The sequence below is a fragment of the Chenopodium album genome, chromosome 15, assembly GCF_948465745.1.
Source record: "Chenopodium album chromosome 15, dcCheAlbu1.1, whole genome shotgun sequence".
Classification (NCBI taxonomy): domain Eukaryota; kingdom Viridiplantae; phylum Streptophyta; class Magnoliopsida; order Caryophyllales; family Amaranthaceae; genus Chenopodium; species Chenopodium album.
In genome coordinates this window covers 51,159,634-51,177,269 of record NC_137848.1, presented here as the reverse complement: position 1 = coordinate 51,177,269, position 17,636 = coordinate 51,159,634, and the positions used below count along the sequence as shown (strand labels likewise).

At 35.4% G+C, this 17,636-nt stretch overlaps 1 protein-coding gene across 2 annotated transcripts; it reads right to left on the bottom strand.

The window, feature by feature from the left end:
• Nucleotides 1-10,410: 10,410 nt before the first annotated feature.
• Nucleotides 10,411-14,418, bottom strand: LOC145582522 (uncharacterized). 2 transcript variants are annotated; one of them, XR_014099897.1, is made up of 5 exons: nt 13,974-14,418; nt 12,853-13,063; nt 12,111-12,514; nt 11,551-11,646; nt 10,411-11,145 (listed from the first exon to the last, which is right to left on the bottom strand). XR_014099897.1 is itself a non-coding variant. In XM_081639506.1 (5 exons), the coding sequence occupies exons 2-5, from the start codon at nt 13,001-13,003 to the stop codon at nt 11,137-11,139; spliced, it is 429 nt and encodes a 142-aa protein (XP_081495632.1). In that variant the 5' UTR covers nt 13,004-13,063; nt 13,974-14,418; the 3' UTR covers nt 10,411-11,136. The 2 variants fall into 2 exon arrangements, 1 of the variants encoding a protein (XP_081495632.1); XM_081639506.1 differs by having other exon boundaries at nt 12,111-12,283.
• Between the last annotated feature and the right edge of the window lie 3,218 nt (nt 14,419-17,636).

Sequence of the window (17,636 nt, the reverse complement as noted above, 5' to 3'; positions counted from 1 at the left end):
CAGACGGCCGACTACCTCTCGGCATCTCAGTACTTAGCCCACAAGCGGCCAAGAACGTCCCTTCCTCAAACCATTTGTACAAAGGGAGATAGCATTGAGGGGTGACTTCCTTGTCCCCCTCATCATTCGTCCTCACGGACACGGTGAACAAACCCGCGTCCATGATCTCCTCCTTTGCTCGTCTAGGAAGAGCTGGCAACGCACTCCTGCCTGCTAGGAGAGGTGGATCCTTGTTCCACCTGTTATACTTTTGGTTCAGGCGGCTGTCGGCGGTTTTGACTATGTAGAACTTAGTTCTCCAGTCTTTCCACTTGTTCTCTTTGCCAACAGCCATCATGTACCCCTTGCAAGTAGTCAAGGTGTACCAGCCCTCGCCACCCCTAGCAGGCGCCCTGCTAAGATAATGCATGTGGGCGAATGCTTCAAAACTCACCTCCACCTGCAGCATCTCACAGGTGGCAACATACCCCAGAATGTTGATCCAGGAGTTGGGTACAAGTTTCCAGATACCAAGTTGGTATCCATCCAAAATCCTCTCCACGGCCGGATGGAGAGGGAAGCGCAAGCCAGCCTGGAAGGCCGCCTCATAGCAGTCGAATGCTCGGTCTTCGTAGCTGGCCATACTCGGCCAAGTAATGGTGTCGTCCTTATTGGGGACGCACAGAGTAAAGCCATGGCCCAAAACAACCTTGCGCCTAAAACTTGCAAGGCCGGTTGCCATGGTGTTCCGCCTGCTTTGCGGAACATGATGATGGTATGGGGCTTTCTCCAAGCGCCTGGAAGCACTCGGCTCGGCCCAAGATTCCCCCCTCTCAACTGCCAAGGACTCCCTGGCAGTATCTATCCTGGCCCTTGCCTCCCCAGAAGAAACGGAGGCATTATCTGAAGAAGATGACGAGGCCGACTCATCATCAGAGCTCTCATCAGAGCTAGGGGACTACCGACTGGTGCCAGCAGGGTCCTCCCCTAGACTCTCTTCCGGCGCCTGTCCAGAAGGCCCGGGTGCATAGGTTTCATCCGCCTCCTCCAGTATCCTATCACTAGGAGTACCACTTGAAGTGGACGAATGGTAGTAGGTGGGGGTAGGAGGAAGATAAGAAGGGCTATCAGGGTGTTCCGACACCTCACTTCGAGGCACCCTCATTGAGCCGTCTGAATAAAGAGTTGAACCATCCGACGGGAAGAAAGATCCATCGGAGTTAGGTTTTCTTGCTGTTCTTTTGGTTCTGGCCATAGTGTCCTGCACAGACACGAAACCAGTCGGATTCGGAGAAGTTCGCAAAGCACAGTCGCTGGCCAAGCAGTCGGCACTGCAAGTTCTAGATTCAGCCGTCCCCGGTGACCAGCTGATCACTATCCTATGCTGTGCCGCATGCGATTGGGATACCATTTTTTCGAAAACAAAGAAAAAATGAAAAGTAAAAGAAGAAACAGGCGTTACCTTTAGAAGAAGGGTGAGAGACGCTTGGTTGGCTGAAGAACGGTCGGACAGCGGGCCGAGTGTCGGATGCTTGAAAGAAGAGAAAACACTTAGGAAATTTTGAGATTCTTAAGGTCAAAAAGTCCAAGATTCTCCAAAGATTCGCAACGGTGTAAAAATTCAAGGGGTGAAAACCTTCTATTTATAGAAGGGTTAAAAACCCTAAACTTTCCCTCCACAGTAATTTTTTGAAATCCGACCAATCGGATGTTTACACCTGTCACAGGCAACACGTGGCAAGCGCGTGTCACCTGTGAGGGGCAAATGTTTTGGGTAAAAATACCCTAGGCCAGTTGGCCCAATCAGAGTCCGCCACGTGTCACTGGAAGGGGCGCCACCTTGGACCTCCTAGGGAACGACACGTGGCAGATGGATAAAAGGACCTGGGATTGGCGGCTTTCAGGCCCAAATCCCGAGGTCTGCAAAAGCTGCGTGAATATTCCCTAGGGCACGAAACCCTAGGAAGTGCACGTTTTTCGAGAAGCCTATAAATAGGAGATGACCTCCTCATTTATGGGGGGATTCAATACGTCTTCACGTACAACAAAACCTTTTACACTCCTTACGAGGAATATTCAGTGATTACCAATCATTGTCAGAACTGTCACTCTCAAGAGAACAGTACACCCGAGCTCGGAATCCGAGCAGATAACCTTTTCCTTCCGCACCTTATTCTTCGGACTTAGACTAACTTAAGCTTCGGAGGCGGACCACCGACCATTCGGTGCTCCGTTGTTTTGCAGGTACAGGCATCCAAGAGAGCATCCAGTCTTAGTGTTGTAACTCTCCCAAGGGACTCAAAAAACCCCGAAACAACCGTACTCTATTTAATTACAATTTTATAAATGCAATGCCTACAAGACTACGGGCCTGTTCACTTCAACTTAATTTCAGTTTAGTTCAGTTGAGCTCCAATCAGTTCAGTTCAGTTCAACTCCTAATTTCCTCTTCTCTCATAAAATATTCATTTGAGCTCTATTCAATTCAGTTCAGCTCCAATTAGTTCGGTTTGGTTCGGTTCAGTTTAGCTCAGCTCAGGGGCTGTTCTCTTCAGCTTATTTTTACTTCAGTTCAGTTCAGTTTTTAATTTCCTTCTCTCATAAAATATTCAGTTTAGTTCAGTTCAGCTCCAATAAGTTCAGTTTATTTCGCTTCATTTCAGCTCAATTCAGTCCAAGCCCTGAGTTCAGTAAATGTGAACAGGCCCTACAATTTCAAATTGAAATATACTATTAATGTCGTTATTTTAGTTGATAAATATCCATATTATCTTATTGGAAATAATACAAATGACTTTAATAAATCGATCATAAAATTTTATAATTATTATAGACACCCAAATGTGTCTCCCCAAAACCAAACCTAGTGATGAATAATGAGGAAGTTATGGCCAAAATACTAAACTGGGCCCGGATTGGTTCTTATATGCGGCCCAATGATCTAGAGGAGAGCCTATTATGAATTATCATTCCTCATGCAATTAGGATTGATTATAGTCTTCTAGAATCTTCTAGGAGGTTCTTTTGAATCCTAAAGGGATTAGGATTGATAATTATGCTTTATGAGTTTTATTTGGAATAAAAGAAGTTTTTAAATGAAATTACGATTTTACTCTTCGAACGGATTTTATGACTTGATTTTATCAAAAAATAGATTCCGCGTTGAAAACGCGTGGAAAACCTTCTGCATCGCCAAACGACAGTTTCGTCGCCTGGCAACAAGCCCTGTCGTTGGCGATAGAAGCGTGTTTTATTCCTTTTCGAACTCTGATTCGTTTCTATCAATTCCGGACTATTTTCTTATAAATAGGGTCCCTGGACCTTCGTTTTTTCAATAACCAGAATTCTCTAATTCTTTTCTCTCTCTAAGCTAAAGATTATTCTCTCTCTCTTTCTAGCCTTCCCTCAAACACAATTCCTCATACATTAGCTCTAGACACACCTAGCCAAGTTCGAAGTTGCCTTCGCCCTAGACGTGAAAGGTTATAATTTCTGAGGGTTTGGTCCCAAATCCCTATTTCAATTATTTAATTTAATTCTTTAATTTTATTATTTTCCTTGAAGTTACTAACGCGTGTATTTTGTTATCAATTAAAGTAAGTAATTGCTTTAATTGATATTATGATATAAAAATATGCTTAGATTATTATTTTGCTTCCTAGTATCATGTTAGGATGTATTATTGCTTTCTAGTATCATGTTTAGGGTTAACTAATATTTCTGATATTATTATGATGCTTCCTATTCTTTCTAATAGCATGATAATGTCATGTTAGGGTTAAAGGTTTGATCTTTAATGCTTAGTGACATGCTAGGGTTTGTTATTAATCATGTTAGTATCATGCCTAGGATCTTACTAATAATATTATGCCTTAACATGATTATTTTAATTATGATTGTTATTATGATTATGATTATAATTATGATGATTGTTATTATGTTGCTTGATCTTATATATATTTATTGTTATTGCTTGATCACGCCTTTTATGCATGTTTAAAGGGAATTTGTACTTGTAATCACGCTTAATAAGATAATTAATAATCTTGTTTAGGGTTAATATGATTATAATTCAAGTGATCGCGAATAATAGTTTTGTTTGTGCATTAATATTCAACCAACATAGATTAAACAGGTTTAGGGTTAACCTAATGATTGTATGTTAGTCAGAAAGCGCACATGAATACGAGAAAAATAAAGTAGAGGCCTATTTAGGGCAGGTTCAATCTCTTTTAGGTTGGATTTGTACCTTCATCCCCGAACTTCCAGTCATGGTTCCAGACCTATTGGAGTTAACGATCTCCTGGATCGTTAAGGGGTGTAACCTTTACCCTGTGAACGGTTTACAAGTTCCTAAAACTTGTTGGCGACTCTTTTGCTCTAGCTTCCTTCCCTTTGGACGCCACCATGCTTAAGTGTATGATCACAGTGGGGCTCAAGTGTGGGATGCTTGAATACAATTATACATTATGTTCATTTCAAATATGTAAATTTCCCTTCCAGATGTCCGATCCATTTTCCGAAATCAATTAAAATAAAAGGGTCGATAAAAATAATGTCGTTTCTTAACGGGTCCAATCAAAGGTGTTTGACTAGTTGTTGTTACCTACACCCCCCTTTAGGCATCATTGCCTACACCCCCCTCCTCCCCCCCCCCCCCCAAACTAAATTACCATAATACCTACAACCCCTCCCCCTTTAATTTCCTACATTTTCTATCACCTCTTATAAATCAGTTTTCTTCATAATTTTACTAACATTTAAAATTTCTCCTTCATAATTTTACTAACATTTAAAATTTCTCCCTCATAATTTTACCACTTTCTCTCTCCTAAACTACCAAAATCTTCTATATATTTCTTGAAAAATAAATCAAAATGCTCTTAGGTCTCTATTTATTGTAAAAGAAAAAATCAAGAAATCAAAGAAAATTTCTACAAAAGAACGACAATCAATCAAATTGTAAGTTGATGATTTTGTTTTTTTTTTCGAAAAAAAAAATCAAACCCTTTTTTATTTGACTTATTCTTCAATAATATGAAATTTCAATAGTAGTAGTTCATGATTTCTTATAATTTTACTTTGTAATAATGGTGTGTGTTATTAGCTTATACAATTACTTGACAAAAAATTAAAAATAGATTTCAATTGTATATATGATGAATAATTTTATTTATTTCGTAGAATTATATAAATGTAAATTTAGTTCGTAATGGTTTTTTTTTTAATTTATGAATGTTCATTTATATACTAGTATATGGTCATTTACTTATTAATAAATAATTATTAGAATTCTTCACATATCTAATAAGAATTTCAATTAGAGTTTGAGATTTCTCATAGTTTTTAATGGAAGTGATTATTCTTATTATAATAATTGAATTATGTTATAAGAATTTTCCATAATTATATCATAATTTAATTAAAATTGTTATTCAGTGAATTTTGACTAGTACATTTATTCTATCGTAAATGTTTATTTTAGATGCACTTTATGTTCATTTGTAGAAGAATTAATATTAAAAAAAATTATAAATTTATAATAACTAAAATTAAAGACAAATTATCAATTTGATTTATGAAATTGAAGCATTTATTATTATATAATATTACTTATTTTGTCACTAAAAACTGTTATTTGACGAATTTTGGCTAGTAAGTATCTATCGTAAATGTTTCTTTTAGATGGAAAAAACTATCATTTAAAATGGAATTCATATTCATTTAGGATCATTTTCATATTAATATATGTTCATTTAAATTTGATACATGTTCATTCTCTTTGCATTACATGTTCGCTCTCATATGGAAAGATGTTCATTTGCATAATACAATATTTATTTTTATATCTAAGCATATTCATTAGTTTTATACTTTTCATTCTCATATTAAAAAGATATTTGTTTCAATTTTTAATACTCATTTGTTTTTATATATTAAAAAATGCTTAATTAAATTTTTTTATTTGTTCATTCTCGTATTGAAGATGTTCATTTGACTTTTGGTTTATATTCATTTTTATGCTGAAAGATGTTCATTTAGATATCAATACTTGTTCATTCCCTAACATTGTGTTCAAATTTGTTTTTGTGAATGATTTAATAGTCATATTTTGTTTAATGGAAGTAATTTAAATGTTCATTTAGAATACAATACATGTTCATTTAGATTTTATACATTTTCATTCTCATATATTAAAGGATGTTTATATCTTTATAGTGTGTTCATTTCTGAATTCTAATTGTTATTCATGAGTAAAGTTCAATTTTGAATCCTTAGATATAATATACATTTGTTTGGATTGTATTGTTATTATTATTTTTTTTAAAAACAACTTGATCGATCTCTCATTGTACAGGATAATTAAGTAATGAAGTTGAAGGCAACATATATTGTGCTCGGATTATATTTTTCATGTATGATTAGAGTTGCAACAAGAAGGATATATATACACACACACACACACACACTTTATTATATCAAATGTAACAAATAATGTTCATTTAGTAAGACACATATGTACATTTGGTTCAATTTCATATTTATGAAACAATTAAATGTAATAGTATAGCTATATAGAAATGCGTAATTATTGTAATTAAATTAAATTTATTTTATATTGGAAATTATTTGTTAACAATGTTTTATTTAAATAAATAGAAATCTTAGACATATGTATTTGCATACATCTTACTATGGAACTTACACATAAATCTTGACATGAACATTTGATGATACAAAAATGAACATATGTTGAAACACGAATAATTAAAAATGAACATTGGATGATGCAATACTTCTTATAATAAAAATGATTTGAACGCAGTAATCCTTATAAATAAATTTGCTCTCATTTTTATATATGGAAAATTCTTAAAATTCAATTCAAAATATATATTACTTTGAACAAAAAACTCCTTGTTATAAAAATGAACATCTTATGATACACAAATGAACATTTACCAATACATAAATGAACATTATATAAAAATTTGCAGAAATTCGTAAATGAAAAGGGACAAGGGTAGAACACGCGCGGAGGGTGGGAGGGGGGTGCATGTGGTGTTCCCTATCGTGGGGTGTAGGTAAAAATTTGTAGTGTTTGACATAGACAATTTTTTTTACGGAGTATTTATTTTAGTCACTAAACCCATACATTTGGAATAGAGAGATTATTAAAGCTGGGGGCCTTGTTTGAGGTGTTAAAAACTAACCCGATCAACTAGATCCAATATGGAAAGGAAAAAAAATCAATTAAGAATCTCGATTATTACGGACATAATTTTTTTTATTTTTTATTTTAACTAGTTGAGTCATTGCGCGCGGTGCACGCGATAGCCCAATAAACACAAATGAAGTGTAGTTAATTTTAATTTTTAAAAGATGTGTTGTACTAATTCGATTTATTTGCTTAGGTTGGGTTTTGGGTTTAGTTTTGAGAATTGATGTTAAATGTATAACAGTAATTGCTAGTCATTGTTAGAAATTATTGCTATTGTGAAAATAATGTGTTTTGTAATTAGCAAAAGCATGGAGAATATACAAAAGGAACTTTCAAAGTAAAATATGAATATATTTAGCTAAATGAAACTACAAGTATTAAAGTTTGATAAAACAGTATTCACATAAACTATAAAGGGAATTTTGAAATAAACCACCATAAAAAATAACAATAAAAAAAAAGTCTTCGGTTTTTCTGCGGAATAATCATGGACCATTTTCTATTTAATTTTTTCAAGATTTTTAAGAGTATCAAGCATTAAAACTCAAACAAATAGATATGAAATCTGCATGGAATAGTAAAAGGCAAGAACAAAATTCATCTATCAAGACTTCAAGAGTAGGGATGGCAGTGGGTCGGGTAAAATAGGACATCCGCCCCATACCCGCCCTAGTGGGGAGGGGATGGAGGGAGGTTTGGCGGGTGATGGGGCGGAGATGGGTATAAAAATTGTACCTGCCACGGGTGATGGAACGGGTATGGATTTTAGAGTACACCCGCCCCTCCCCGCCCCATACCCACCCCAAGAAGGGTCTATAATTTGTTAAAGGCCCAACCGCCCAATTACCCAAAGGCCCCAAACAGTAAGAATTCTAACCTAATTTCCTCATTCACTCATTCATCTCAATCAGCCGCTCTCTGCATTCGCTCTCTAATTCACAATCATTCATTCATTCATCTTCTTCCTCGTGACTACTTGCCTCAAATATCAGTCTCAATCACCATTTTCGTTAAGTTCATCTTCTTCCCAAGGTATCTATCTTTCTATCTCTCTTTACATTGTCGAGTTTATTTTGATTAGTGATTCAAAAATTGAGGTAAACCCCATCTGAAGACTATACCTATGATTTGTTTGTTTTTATTTTGTTATATACATATAATTTGTCTAAGTTAAGGATTATTTATTATACTCTTAATATGTATTCCATTGTTTCAAGGAGCCATGACGTCAAACGGTGGAATTGCTACTCAATATCTCAAAACCATCAACTTCTGCAAGTTGTAACTGTTGTACTCCAATTTTGTAGTGTTAATGTGATATAATTGTCATTATTGAATTGTGAAATAATACAGTATTATTGCAGCAGGTTTGGGGCGGTTTTGGGGCGGGTAAAGGGTGGATATGAATATCCAAGTGGGTGGTGGGGCGGGTATGGATTCTATATTGTACCCGGCGGGGCGGGTATGGATGTGGGTATTTGTACCCGCCACGGGTGGTGGGGCGGGGTTGGGCATAAGATTTTTAGACGGGTACAGGTGTGGAGGTATCATCCTTCGCATCCGACCCGCCTCATTGTCATCCCTATTCAAGAGTGGCATCGACTGTATTCAGCCATCTACAGAGCAGTTACTACAATGCATATACAATTATACATGACAAAATGCAGTCACCATACATCATCAAGATAACTGATATTATGGGCTGGTTTAATACATTCGTTAATGACAATTAAACAGGTTAAGTATCTTTTCTAAGTAGCAAATAAATAGTAGTATAAATGATTGAAAGCAATAGGATACACATTTTAACTGTTTTTTAACATTGATAAACCAAATAGACATTGCCAAAAATCCTCATACAAAATAGTTATCCAATAAGATGGAAATTTGAGTCGTCTGTCAAAATCACAAGATAGAAGAGTACTCATATTATAGTATTAGTAGGTGATTTACACAAGTCCGTGGGTAACAAAATAGCCAATCATTCTTGAAACACAAAAAAAAAAAAAAAAAAAAAAAAAAAAAAAAAAAAAAAAACATACATAGAATGGGTAAGCAAAATTTTACATAAAATGAGACATTTTCAAAACCTGCAAACCTGCAATAATCTACATATTCATAAAATAAATATAATTACAAAATACAGAAATTAAAATAAATATAATTACCAAATACAGAAATTAAAATAAATATAATTACCAAATACAGAAATTATATAATACTCACATGTTCATTAAATATAGTGTATATTGAATCATCTAATTAGAGCCACAATTAAGGGTATAATCTAATTAGAGCAACTTTTAAAATTGATACATAGCTTATTTATTATTCTGCACACCCCTCAACTACATGACATGCTTAAGAAGCAAAAAAGGATTGACATATTAGCAAGAGTTATAAGGACACATTATAAAACATTCATATGAATTCCAAGTATAAGCTAGCAAGCAAACAACACAATTAACTTCCCATAATACACTCCTTAACAACATTGACCAATGAATTTCTAATATACATAATACCACTAAACAAAATACAGTTATAAGGACACATGATAAAATATTCATATGAATTCCAAGTATAAGCAAAGCAAGCATACAACACAATTAACTTCCCACAGTACACTCCTTAATAGCCTTGACCAATGAATGTCTAATATACATAATACCCCTAAACAGAATACAGTTATATATGATTGTACAACAGCTATTTTGTACCACATGTGATTTCCTAGGATCACCAGAATTATCAGATATTTTGACGTATCCTGGATCTTTATTACAATACATCAAATATCCAATTAATGAATTGAGCATAAAAAGAAAGCCAACAAGAATATACATGATATCTATCTTCCACGGTAAAACACCTATTGTAACCACATATCAAATCTATCCTTTTATGTACGGCAAAAAAACCAGAGAGCAAGAAGAAGACTCAGCTTATGGATGGTGATATAACAAAATGGTCATCAAGGTGCAACAGGTATCATTTAAATTCTACTCATTCTCATTTCCTTCTTTTACTTCTAATTCTAACCCCAACCTTTTGTTCAAAATTTTCACTCCATTTCCTTCCACCCACCCTCTCTCTCTTTCTTGCTCATCTAATCTAGTTTCACACTACCTCCCCTCCCCCTTCTCTCTCATGCTCATCTAATCTAGTTTCACACTACCTCCCCCCCCCCCCTCTCTCTCTCACTCACACACACACACACACACACTCACTTACATACACACACACACATTCACACATCTAATCTAGTTTCACACAAACTCATCATGTTTCTCTCTCTCTCTCATGCTCATGTAACACACTACATCCTCATGTTTTTGTCTATCTCTTGCTCATCTAATCTAGTTTCACACTACCTCTCTGCAAAATAAGCAGTGAATTTTGAGGATGAACAAAGCCCAGGTCCCAAAAAGACAATCAGTAATACCATTAAGAGATGGACTGATGGACAAAGTGAAAATACTTAGCCATGCAACCAACACCTATCACGGGGTATATGTTTGATAGGGAGTGTGGTAGGTGGGATTGAAAAGTTTAATACCCAACTCTCAAATTCCCATGTTTGTTAAGGGGTGAGGGGAACAGGAGGTTTCTGCTCCACCCAACCATTTCTAGTGTAATTTTGAGATAAGTAATTATCAAGGACACAAACAAAGAAAATTATGATAAAAATTAACAATACAAAACATTGCCTAAATGGTGCATGGAGTTTTCACATTTTAAAGCCAGAAAAACACATAGCAGGAGAGAAAAGACAAGATAAAGTAGGAACAAAGAACATTAAATAGGAAATAAAATTGGTATTGATAAGAGCATGAGTACCATGGGCAACTAATCAATGTCAGCATCATTCTCATGTTCAACTATCTAGTTGACAGCACCCTCAAGACTGGAATTACCAGAGCATAACAACCACATTATGTTCCCTAAAATCATACAAGTAGCAAACTTGAATAAGAAAAGATAACAACGCAAGTATTAGAGCAGAAATGTAGAAATTACACAACTTAATTTCCATTTACAGTAGCAATCATTATTGTTAATTCACATTACTTTTGTACTATTTCAAATCAAAGCCCAGAAATAAAAACCCTAAAGCTAGAAAGAAAAAGGAAAATAAAAAACGAACCTTTCAATTACGAGAGTAGACTAAAATACTGATTCTGAAGAAGATAGAAGATAGAAAATTCTAGCAAGTAGCTGTGATAGGACTGTATATAAATATATTTGTTCACATCAAATATATTCATATACAGTCCCATCATAGGTTGTAAACAGAAAAGCAGAAGGTAATTAACTGTACAATAGGTTTCTACACTTAAGATTCAAACCTTGAGCTTTGAGAACATGTGAACTCCCATTAGCAACATCAATAAATGCCAGCTTTTGAGGAGTGTAACAATCATTGCTGCTGTTAATGGAACAACCTGACAAAAATATGCTACAAAATTCAGCAAATTCAAGGGAAAAGAACTATATTTCCATTTTAAATCTGTGCAATATGTGACCTGGGGTAAATTAAGGAAGTCACCTTTAGCAAATACAACTGTACAATATGTGCACGCGATATCCCAATAATAATGCTATTTCTTGTAATTAATTAGTGTTATTAGCAAATACATTGTATATATGTTGTTTATAAAAAGTAGTGAGAACTATAACAAATTAAAACTTTGTTTCTTTCCCTCCTCCTTTTATCTCCTTTTCCTTCTCCTTCTCCTTCTCCTTAAGCCCCTCTTTCTCAATCCCCCCAACTTCCCTCACCTCTGCCTCTCTCTCAAAAGATATATATTACTATAGTTGCACACATTAACATCTCAATAAAAATTTATCTTTACTCACATGTCCACTAATTTATAAGATAAAATTGAGATTCGAAAATGTACACAACCTTTTTTTGTCCATTCCTCAAAACAATAATATTGTAAACATGGGTAAAGTCGGCCCTAAATAACCCCAAGTTCCTCTCCACCGGGCACCAGGCATCAAAGTTGTTCCTTTGCTTGTGTTTATGTAAATCACCAATAGTAGGCCTACCAGATCCATCTATCACAATGCCAACATCTACATAGCCCAAGGCGTTAGACATTCATAGAAGAGTAGACAATATCCATCAGTCTCATAAACCACCTATCAAACTTTGTGAAAATTAAAAAAGAGCCCCACATCTAAATATGGCCTTTTAATCTTACCTTTAATCATAAATAACAGAAATTTCATCTAAGATTTAAGACTAAATATGGCCTTTTAATCTTACCTTTAATCATAATAAATAGCCCCACAGATCTCTTGGTGCTGCATATAGAATCCAAATCAGTTCATCTAAGATTTAAGACTCAAAAATAGATATTATTCCTAGATTTAAGCATGCAATTCACATGAAAACCATTCAATAGCAGCTTCCACAAACCATTTGGAGGGTTATTAAGCTCAAATAATGGTTTTTTATACCAGGATGTGAAAATTTAGTTTTTAATAAAGAATGCAGTCAGTCTAACATGGACCATACTGCTAACCTATTGCATATGAGACTATACTACCACCATAGGTGGAGATAATTCATAAGACTAAAATATTAAGCATTCTAAATTCTATCACAACAAAATATGAGAGGTGCAAAGACACGTAATAACCTTTACAAATAGGTTGTTCTTGACTTCTTGTGTTGTTATGGTTCAACAGGACATAATGACCTCCTCTGATTGCCTTTTCTTGTGTTCCTTTTGAAGCACATGATCTTTCTAGGCCATAGGATTTAGGTGTACAGGACCCAGTGTCTAACATTAATGCTCTTCCTCGGCCTCCTTAGCAGAAAATGAGAATATATTTTCACGTACACTTAACCTGATATAAGATAAGAGGGTATCAGCTATCCCTATTTGAAAAGCACATAATAAATTTTTACAAAGCGAAACAAACAACATAAAGTTCTCCGCTTTAAATTGACTATTGTTATCAAATTGGTAAATTTCTGCAATTTATGCCCAAAATCAACTAAGAGAAGATCCTGTCTTAAGACACCAAAATTTAAACTTCAACCAACAAATTTAGAAACCCTTTTAATTCAAAGAAACTTTAATACCTATTATTCCAATTATCTAAATAAAGATAACAAAACTAAGCTCCCCTTAAATTCAGAACTACAAGCAAATTAAAATCATTAAGGCATAATCAAAATAAACAAATCTAATAAAATCAAAGCAAATCACAAAATTTTAACTTGAATATGTCATACCAAAATATCAGGGAAAAAAAATCACTTCCAATTAAAAAGGATAAACTTCATATTAATAAACAAATTAGTTTTAAAAAGGCTATTTGAAATTTAGTTATTTTTAACGACTACTCACACAACTACTAAAAAAGAATTAACTTCTCTTCCTCCTTAGTCTGTGATTTCCCATCATCTATTTCTGAAAAAAAAAAAATTACAACAGCCCATTGTTAATTTGCTAGGAATTAGCATGATTTCTGACAAGATTACAACTCTAATTATGGCAGAAATTAGGGAAGAACAATGATGATTATATTGATAATATGTGAATTACACTAATAGAAGGATAATTCCACTTTCGAGAGGTGGATTCTCTCCTAATATGAGCTTTCGAGAGGCTCACTCTCTCCCAATAAAATAACCTCAACAATATTCAACATGATGATTATTCCTCCTAATGAGGCCTATTTATAGAAAAACTCTCATAACAAACTCTAACTTATTCCCCAAGCTACTACTAATAGGTTATGACTAACATACCCTTCCTTTAATATGGATTCCTTGCATTACCCGCCGCCCAAACTTTCACCTTGTCCTCAAGGTGGATAGTAGTTGGCACTCCATTCCCGGCAGTGGCAATGATGAGCCGAGTCCAACTTCTTGTGACAATCGTAACTAAGCTCCTTCTTCAGTAAGGTGCTGACCTCGGTGGAGAATTTATCCTGTTCTAAAGCCTTGTAGCAGTCATCAGGTAGTACATTCTGAAATATATGCACAGGGACTAAGTAATGGGGGTCAGAGAATTGATTTGTGGATATAAGCCTTGTGTTTTTAAAGCTGGATATTAGTCTTCCATCATACGTCTTACGTGGGTTGGAGGGACATGGGGAAGGACTATCTTTTAAGAGTTGTGTGGGTTGAAAAACTAAATGTGAGGAGTGGGATTGTTAAGCTGGACATAAGAGATTGGGCTGTGAGCTAGAAATTTCACTAATGGGCCTTGTCCCGTTTAAGAAAATTGGGCCCATTTCCTCCCTTTTCTCCTTTCCAGAAACCCATTTCACGGTTTAGTACCCACAAAGTCTTTCCTCAGCCATTATATCATAATTTTGGTAATTGACAAAATTACCCTTACTAGCATATTTCATTCCTGACTTCCATTCCAAGCCAACAAGAGACCCCAAACTTCTCTCAAACTCCATTGTTATTGGAATATTCTGCAGCAAGTTACATGGTTCCTCACCACCCAAAAAATACCACCACTAGTACGCTCACCCGGACCACCACCAGACCTGGTTCCTCTGGCACCACCACGCTCGAACATTCTTTCAGGCGGCTTCCCTGCGAGACTATTACATCCATCATCGCTGGCGACACCTCTTTGACCACTGCTTTCCTGGCCAACAGATGTTCCGGTGGTAAAATCATCTCCACCGGTAAACTCGATGTTACCACCGCCACCAGATCTGCCGTCGCCGCTACAACCACTCACTGTCAATCTCGGCCCCTGATTTGAGCTCTTCTTCGACCGAAAGCCAAATATCCCACCACCACTACAGTTTCCGACACAACCTCCTAGACCACCACCCAAGCCACAGTATTCGGTGCCACCTCTCTCAAACATTCCACCATACAAACCACCAACAAAACCACCTGTCTTAGTTCTCGACCCACTACTCTCAAAATTACCGCCAACACCACCCGCGACATGCACACCACCAGTTTCGCCGGTGCGATCACCTCGGTCTCTGCCGGTAAATCCACCTGCAAAATCACCACGTCTTCCACCAGCAACTCCACCAAATTTCTCCACCATCGCGTCACCGGAGAAGCTGCTAATGACGGAACAAGAGTACTGTTCAGATCTGGAAATCTCTAGAAATACTTTCTCCTCCACCATCTTTACCTCTTGTGATGCAATTTCTTCCTCACCACATGACAACTCGAAGGTGGTTGACTCATTGACGTGATGTTCTTCCTCAAAGTCTTCTTGAATTACACCTATCCCTAATCTGATCCGAGAAATTGCATCCTCAAAAATCTTCTCTATGTTCTAGCACAATCGATCTGTAATTTCATCTATTTTTGCCTCAAATTCAGGCTGTGAGAACATGTCAAAGAACTCACTGTTCATCGGCACCTTCACCTGACTTCCGGCAAGGTCATCGAGGACCGTAGTGCTCTGATACCATTTGCTAGGAATTAGCATGGTTTTCGACAAGATTACAACTCTAATTATGGCAGAAATTAAGGAAGAACAATGATGATTATATTGATAATATGTGAATTACACTAATAGAAGGATAATTCCACTTTCGAGAGGTGGATTCTCTCCTAATATGAGCTTTCGAGAGGCTCACTCTCTCACAATAAAATAACCTCAAGAATATTCAACATGATGATTATTCCTCCTAATGAGGCCTATTTATAGAAAAACTCTCATAACAAACTCTAACTTATTCCCCAAGCTACTACTAATAGGTTATGACTAACATACCCTTCCTCTAATATGGATTCCTTGCATAATCCTGTCAAAATAAACCAAAAAGACGAGAAATTCTAGGAAAGTTTCATTAGAAGAGGAAAGTTTCATGAATAAACCTCTAAACAATTACCATTGATGCAAAGAAGAAATGCAACAGCAAAAGATAGCCACGATTGGTTTTCCTCATTAAGTTACATCCAATCATGAATAAACTGTGAAGAAAAAAACTTTAAATTACTCCTACACTTCATCAAATTATGCAATATCTCAAACTATTCACCTATTGAAGCTGAGGTTATTGAAGTCTAGACAAATTACAATCTCATCTGAGATGCATTGAGCCTAGAGGTACTAAAAGAAGCAAAATGCCAGTAGAGTAGTCAAGCTATATAGTGATACCAATATGAATTGAACGGAAAATATGTAAGTTTGATTTGTTTTTATTACCAGCAATTCCGATGTCATAACCGAAGATGAGACCACCCATGGCAGCAACAATGCATGTTGCAAGGACGTAAGGGGTGAGTTTTGCAGGGTATTCTTTGCTCCCCTGCGTTACGAACCCACCCGCCAGCATCTTTTTTCTTCTTGAATGAAAAAAAAACAGTGGATTGGAAAACAGAGGAATTTAGAGAAGAGAAAAAAATAGAAGAGAGTGAATAATAGAGAAGTGGATGTAGAAAAGAGGGGTATAAATAGGGAAATATGTTAGACTGTTGGTATCTTTAGTCGTAGAATAAGGAAAGTGGTAGCTGTCAATTATAATTTGCTTAGTATTATGATTTGTTAAATTAAATAGTTTGGATATTTATTTGTAATAACAATAATGATATTTTTATTAAGGATAAGATTAAAGAAATTAGCATTGACAGCAAATCAACTAATTAAGAGCTTATAAGTATATCCTTATGCCAGTAGTTGATTTGTTTCTTAAATTTATTTGTAATCCAAAATGGGTGATAAAACCCACCTTAATCATATTAACATACATACACTAAACTATACAAAAACTCTTCATAACTTGGCAGAATAACAATTAATTAAGAGCTTGCTGGCATGTTTAACTTAACAATAAAATGATAATTAAATGTTATCCACATTACAACAAACTACCTATAATATTTAGCACATCAAAATCTTAATTAATAATCAATTTATATCACTCTTTTACTTGGCTACAACACAACATCAAGCCAATAATCACTCTTCCAGCTCCATTGCATCAAGCTCTTTTACAAGATATAAGTTTTTACATTATTAACATACTTCACTTTAACAGTCATTAGTCACAAAATAGCAAGTATAACATAATAGGCTCATAACCAACAAAATACAACCACCCAAATGTAAACATATGGGTGGACGTATTTTGTTGTTATTATCTTAGATAAGCTGCTATTATCTTATATGCTTAAGCTGCTTTTATCTTAGATGCTTAAAATATGGTATATTAATGAAAAACCACCACAAAATTAATTATCTTAGATGATAAGCTACTTTTATCTATATATTTAAGCAAATCAACTACTGGCATTGTATCACCCATTTTGGATTACAAAACCCTTATAACACAAATTGTAACCCCAAAAACATCAATGAATTTATCAGCTTTTAAATTCAACCCACAATTCCACAAAACCCCGAAAGATCAGTTGAACGTCACTATCACACATAAACCTAAACCAAAAAATCCCAAAAAAATGAAACCCAACAAAACC